Genomic DNA, 7,262 nt, shown 5'->3' with positions numbered 1-7,262 from the left:
GAAATCATGTAGAAACCTACATGTATGACTCAGTCTCTAAATGTAATATTCTTAACAATTTACTGAGTATTAGTAGCATCTATGCATTCTGTTGCAAGACATAAACTTATTCTTTCTTTCTCATAAAGACAAAGTTACAGAATTGTAACCACTACTTTCCTTTGTTTTAGAATCTCCAGTCTGAAGTGGCTGATCTGCAGTCTAAGATAGACTATGCCAAGGACTTTGGGGAGGGCGTCCTTGCAGACGCACCCGAGGGAACGGACTCAAGCCTGATCCGTGGTCCACTGGAGGCTGCGAAGGATCGCTGTGAGAAACTGACCAGTCGAATTGATGAGCTGTGTGGAGAACTAGAGTCAGGCTTACATGAGCTGAACCAGTTTCAGGTAGGATGAAGTACAGCTTAACTAGCAGTATGGTGCTTGATTTTGGACAAGATTACATGAAGACAAACAAATGTTACCATTTAGGTATTACATAAACTGTAAGATTAGGGTGAATCTGGTGTGATCTGGTTTCAGGGAGGATGAATCAGTATCTACATGTACATTGCTATATTAACATAATTTCAATCTTCGTCTGCAGAACAACCTACGTGACCTTCAAACCTCCCTTGGTGACCTTGAGGATGACCTTGACAATATGGATCCTGTTGCCAGAGACATAGATGCCATCAATGCTCAGATTGAGGAAATCAATGTAAGTGTAACACTTATTTTGAAGATGTTTTAGCAATGGTGAAGGCACTGGTATTTTCAATCAGTGATGCAAGTTGCAAAATGGTGAAAATTGTTGCTGGTATCTTGAGTCATAGTATAGAACTATGTCAAAGTTTAATGATGTGCGTGTAGTTGTATTTAACTGGCTTAAATCCCATGTACCTACACGTACATACTTGTGCAGTGCTTTTAAATGTTAGAATTTTTGGCTGTTTGTATCTGCAGACGTTTGATGACAAACTTGGTGAGAAGAAGGCAGAGGCTGATGCGGCAATGAAACGATGTCAGGAACTGGTTGATTCTGGCACAGCCTCAGATCCCGAAGACCTCAAAAAGCAGGTAAATTGTGGCCAGAAGCATGGTACGTTCATGGCAGTCAAGTCTCACTATCTTAGTGAAACTTGCATGCTACAAACTCATGTAGGAACAAAGAGAAAGATTTACAAACCTATTAATCTAGTTATTGTGTTTCAGTGATTCATAGTAAATTTCTCACATTTCATCCTTGCTTTTGAACCTTCCCTAGCTTGATGCAATCAACAAGAGACTCAGCAAACTGAACGACAAGGCCGGGGGAAGGAAGACAGATCTTTCCTCTGCTCTTGGCAAGCTGCAGACTTTCTATGACACGCTGGCTGCACTGCATGATGGGATTGAGAAAGGAGAGCTGGAACAGCAATCCCAGCCTCCCATTGGAGGGGACTTGGCCAACATCCAAAAGCTGGACAAGAACTTACAGGTTAGTACTGCTGTCTGAGCAGCTGCTGAGATACAGTGAAGCCTTAAAAATATTTGCAGTTTCTCCCTCAAAGCTTCATTTATTTATTTATTGCAATTGACTATATACATATGATAATATACATGTACATGGAGGGCATGGTGGAACAGGTGCACCTAAGTGCTTCAGAAATGGGAATTTTGTACATAGTAAAGAAAGATGCTCAGACATATTTGTTTTGTCCCTGTATGACAGGAGTTTCAGCAGGCACACATCGAGCCTCTACAGGCACAGGTGGACTCTGTCAACAAAACAGGCCAGGGGCTGGTCCAGTCAGCCAGTCCTGGGGTCAACACCAGTGGTCTGGAGGCTGATCTGGAGGCAGTGAATGATAGATGGAACAGCCTAGCATCAAAGGTGAGAAAGTATATAGGGGATGTGGATATTTCCTTGCAACACTTGCTTCAAAATCAAATGCTTCAATGTATTGGTTGGAAGAGAGCTAATGTAAAATGCCAATATAAACATGCTGAATAGAAAACTTGAGAACAATTGATACAATCATGATTTCTCTTGCTGATGGATCTATTTGTCCCAAGGTATCTGAGCGGAAGGCTAAGCTGGACCAAGCACTGCTGCACTCTGGGAAGTTCCAGGAGACCTTAGCATCACTGCTTGAGTGGCTGTCTGACACAGAAGACCTTGTGGCCAATCAGAGACCACCATCCTCTGAGTTCAAGGTCATCAAAGCACAACTGCAGGAGCAGAAGGTGATTACAAATCCTACTGTGTATTGTTGACTGATTACATAGGCATTGACATTCAGATTAAATGTTAGGGAAGATAACGGTACTCAAGGTAATAAATGTTTTTTTTGGCCACACAGCTGCTGAAGAGGCTAGTGGATGACAAGAAGCCGACAGTGGACTCCCTGAAGCAGGAGGCAGAGCAGCTGTCCAGTATTGCAGACCCAGCAGACCGGCAGAAGATTCAGCAGCAGCTGGCAGACTTGTTCCAACGCTGGGACGCTCTCACCACCAACGCTGCAGACAGGTTTGTTATCACTACTTTTCACTAATTTCCTGCCTCCTTGTGGCAGGACAACTCAGTAGTCTTTTCTTTTTCATTTATCTATACATACTTTGATAATTTTTTAGATGTGCAGTTTGTGTCATGTTATGTGTCTGAAAACTATAGGCTGTCGAGCCTGAAATAAAAAAAACAGACTTTTTTATATAATTGTGCACTCTAAATTTGAATTCCCTTCCATAGAAAACAGAAACTTGAAGATATCTTGGAGGTTGCCAAGGAGTTCAAGGATGCGTATGACCCCTTAGTGGAGTGGTTTGAGGCCACAGAGAGGAAACTGTCGTCTCAGCAGCCAATTGCCACAGACCCTGCCAAGATGGAGGAGGACACAAAAGAACATCAGGTCGGTATCCTGGTGCACTTTTGTTTTGTGGCCTTCAACTCTAGTTCTCGTCCTAGTTCTAGTTCTAGGTCTGGACAAATTTAAACTGAAATGGAAGACACAGAATAGAGAGGTACGTATGGAAGGGAAAACTGATGATGAAGGCCGGGATTCAATTTAAGTCTCTTCAATTTAAGTCTCTTCAATTTAAGCTGATATCAATTATTACAACTGTGAGATAGCAATGTCAGTGTCAAAGTTGAAATGCTTTCCAAAGTACAAGCTAGTTTCATATTTGAATAATAATACATTGAATGAAATTCTCTCCATAAAAGATTCTCTAACCATGAAATATTCAGGCATTGGCTGATGAAGTGGCCAATCAGGAGGCAGCAGTAAATCAGGTGACCAAATCTGGCCAATCGTTGATGGAGCTTTGCAGCAATGATGAGCAGGAGGCTGTGAAGGGTCAGGTTGACTCTGCCAGTGACCGTTTCAAGAACATCCAGGAAAAAGTTTGTAATCGTGGAGACCAACTTGAGCGAGCGCAAGAAAGCCGCCGCCTTTTCGGTGCTAATGCCCTGGCCCTGCTTGCATGGATGACTGAAATGGAGGAGGCCCTTGCCAAGGCAGAAGTCATCTCTGTTGAGCCAGTCACCGTGGAGACACAACTGCAAGAACAGACGGTACTACTTACAGTAGCAGTGGAGTGTCTCCTGTCGCTGCCTCTCTGCATCTACAGAAATCTTACAATTTGATCTTTGATCTTGACAGCTCATCCCAACTCTCACCTCAGTAGATTTTCTTCCTGTCTTTGCCAAAAAACAAAGTAGCTGCAGTGTTTCCTTTTGGTGGAGTGTTTTCTCTTAAACCTGTGTGCATAATCAAGGGAATTTCCATGGATCCCAAATGATCAAACTTGTTGTTGACCCAAGCCCATCTTAACCACTTCTTCGTGGGAATCTTTTTCCTGTGCTCCCACACAAAGTAGAAAGCTATTAGTATGACTCAATACCATGTCAATCAACAGTGTGGGTACTTACATGTTACATGTATGCTTTCTTACTAACAAAGTTAGAGTTATGCCTCAACACGGCTGAAGAATAACTGTAATTCTGCTCTTCAAGTAGCCTGAGTGTCTTCCTGTTTAGTAACTGCTGGGAAACAGATTTAAAGCTGGATACCGTGAACTGTTTTGATGACATGCTCCTTTTATGTGCTGTTTGGTAGAATAATAATGCCTTACAGTAATCTTTCTGTGTGGTGGATCTTGTACATGTATCTACAAAGTTCTCTACTCATATTTCGCTATCCTGCAGGATCTACCTACCTTTTACTGCAATATTCTGATGTTACTACTTACTGATTCTAATTGTAGAAAGTAGAATTATGTGTGTTTGATTTATCTATGTGTATGTGTAGCCATGTCCAACATTGTAGGAAATCGACAGGCAAAATTTCTCATCATGAGCATTTTCAATGATACATTGACTCTGTTTTACTCAGGCCATCACTAAAGACATCACTGACCATAAGGCAGCTGTGGAAGAAGCTGTAGAAACTGGGAAATCTCTCCTCACACAAACTACAGGTTAGTGCTGACACCCCTCTCAGATGGTATGTTCCAAAATGAAGTGTCTTGGTTGGTCAACAGAATGTAGTCATTACATGCACCATATTAGTCAATACGCACATCTATTCAGATGGTCAGTTTTAGAAAGACAATTTATACAATGTTAGTTATGATGTTAAAGAAGACTTGTACCAACATCTTTATAGTCTTCTTTTTTTCAGCACTATGTTATACATGTATGCATGTGGTTGGAATGTATACTTTCACGGTAATTTAGTCTGCCTGTGTTATTTTTGCTTTCTGTCTATTTTCTCTTTTTGCATTGTGCTTGTAGGCATGAGGAATGTATGAGGTCAAAGAAATTCATGAAAATAGGATTTTTCCTTGTATATCATAATAGAAAAATTTGTGAGAAAAAAACAATATAAATGGAGGTCAGAAGCTACAAAGAGTAGTTTTACTACTGAAGAAAATGTTTCCACCCTTACCTTCTCAGAAACTCGAAAGATCATTTATTCAGGAAACATTCAGGTTCTGGAGCAATTCGAAGTTGAATTGATTTGCAATAAACTGTTAAGGTTTGGGTGAAAGCTGGGTGTATGAATACTGTGAGCTTGTCTTCTCATTCCTTGTATTTACAGTTCTTTCCTGACATTCATTCTCTATCCATTCTTTTTTTTCCTTTTCACCCGTATATCTCTTTCTGACCCTGCAGAAGGTAAGCACCACATGCTACGTGTACTTCAACCCTTCGGCCTGAACAATGCAATCACTTGTTTCTCACACTCCGATTAATTTTTCAGATTTTCTTCATTTTCTTATTTATAATTTGTGTTTTTTGCAATGTGTTATAACTTACTGTTTAGTCCCCATTTCTAATCCCTAACCACTGGGTTGTTGCCTGCCCTGAACAAAGGCATCCACTGTGTCATGTAGGTACATGTAGACATGGAACATATTATGTGAAATATTGATTTAGAAAATCCAGAATACATCTTTGGGATACAGAATGATAGAAAATCTAAAGTACATGTATTGAATTACTCAAATGTGAAATATCCTGAAATTTTCTGGAATACAAAAAAGAACATTGGGTAAAGTTGACTATGTTCTGAACTACTATGTACATGTATCTTGTCATTACTAAACCCAACTTCTTCCTTACCATAACTTGTGCTTCTCTTGCATGGTACAAGACATGCATGTTATCCAGGGATGCCTACTGCAGAATGAAGAGTATCCCTTAGCTAGGATAGCCAATCCAGAGGTCTCTTTCTTGGCTGTAGAGCTATTTATCTTTGTGTCTGTATTTAAGTTTAGTACACATCACTGTTGTGTACACATCATTCTGATGTCTAAAGAATATGTCATAAATAAGTTGTTTAAACAAACTTTACTTCAGGAGATGAGATCCTTGTCATTCAAGAAAAACTGGACAGCATGAAGGACAGATATGCCAACATCTCTTCAAAGGCCAATGACAGGCAGCAGAGTTTGGAACAAGCTCTCCCATTGGCCAACAAGTTTAAAGATGCCACTGAGAAGCTGTCTGATTGGCTGGACAGGGTTGAGTCTGATATGGGTACTGCTGAAGATGCTGCTGGCTCTGAACAACAGCAGGAGAGATTCAGGGTGAGATGACTTGGAAAATGAAATGAGGAGAGATAAAGATGGAAAAACATTATAATTAAAGGGAATGGAAGAAAGGGAAAAGTGACAAACAGATTCTACTATGAACATAATTTTTTTTAAGCCTTTCTAGTTAAGTTTATGACCAATCAATCGTTTTTAGAAACTATGTATGAGAATCATGATGATGATGATATCTGTGCAATCTTTTCAGGAATACAAAAAGCAGGTTGATGAACACAAGCCCCTGGTGGCTAACATGAACGAGGCTGGGCCCAAACTGATGGAGTTGAGTCCCGGAGACGGGGCACGCTCTGTGGAAGACAAGATGGCAAACATCAACCAGCGCTATGACTCAGTGGTCGCTGCAGTTAGGGAGAAGGTCGATGAGTTGGATGCTGCTCTTCAGAAGACACAACTGGTGAGGGAACAATTTTACTGTTAGTGTTACTGCAGCATATGAAAATGAAGATTGTACAAATGTAGTAAACACTGTGACAGTTAAGCCACATTGAAGATACATTGTGATTGTACCTTTTCCGTTTCTGATAAAAGTTAAAATTTAATCATTTCACAAACTTAAGGGGGTAACTATTTTTATGAGGGGTGCATTGGGGTTGTGTTGTACAGATAAACCTGGAGTCTAATTTTCAAAATGTCAAATTTCCCTCAGCTGGGCCACGGAGCTGATCAACAGCTGGACTGGTTACAGACACTGGAGAATCAGCTGGACAACCAGGAACCAATCAGTGTGGAGCCTGACAAACTCCGAACACAGCTGAAAGAACAAAAGGTCAGATTTTCATCACAAAACTACAGGGATCATTAAATTTTAGGAGCTACATGTACATAAGGAAGCCAAATGTTATTGAACTTGAACCTTCAGTCCAATCTCAGTATACAACATCTTACTAACTTGTTACTGCCTTCCTTTACAGTCGATAAACGAGGAGGTTATCCGTCACAAGGAGCGTGTAGAGGAGATCATTGCGTCAGGACAGACCATGCTGGACACAAGTGTGGATGAGGAGAGCTCACAGCTACAGGTGTGGACTAGTTCACATGCCTATTCACATCTGCCACTTTGGAAGCATGCAGTAGTGAACTGATGAAATTTTGAAATTTATGTCAACAGCTGGACGATGGATGGGTCTAATAAGAATTATTCAGTATTAAACTACATGTATATGATTATATGCAATATAGAATGTG

General features: G+C 40.6%; 1 protein-coding gene across 1 annotated transcript in view; it reads left to right on the top strand.

Moving 5' to 3' along the window:
* Positions 1-7,262, top strand: part of LOC109480673 (microtubule-actin cross-linking factor 1-like) — a 105,879-nt gene that overhangs the window by 57,605 nt on the left and 41,012 nt on the right. The window contains 12 exon segments of the mRNA XM_019782901.1: positions 945-1,058; positions 1,246-1,458; positions 1,693-1,854; positions 2,037-2,207; positions 2,324-2,490; positions 2,710-2,869; positions 3,208-3,534; positions 4,355-4,439; positions 5,824-6,053; positions 6,265-6,471; positions 6,724-6,843; positions 6,989-7,096. Of these exon segments, the coding sequence (XP_019638460.1) occupies positions 945-1,058; positions 1,246-1,458; positions 1,693-1,854; positions 2,037-2,207; positions 2,324-2,490; positions 2,710-2,869; positions 3,208-3,534; positions 4,355-4,439; positions 5,824-6,053; positions 6,265-6,471; positions 6,724-6,843; positions 6,989-7,096 (2,064 nt within the window).

The sequence above is a fragment of the Branchiostoma belcheri genome, unplaced genomic scaffold (genome assembly GCF_001625305.1).
Source record: "Branchiostoma belcheri isolate BF01 breed outbred unplaced genomic scaffold, Haploidv18h27 scaffold52, whole genome shotgun sequence".
NCBI classification, from domain to species: Eukaryota; Metazoa; Chordata; class Leptocardii; order Amphioxiformes; family Branchiostomatidae; genus Branchiostoma; species Branchiostoma belcheri.
The sequence above is the reverse complement of the archived record's forward strand: the minus strand, read 5'-3'. Positions and strand labels throughout refer to the sequence as shown.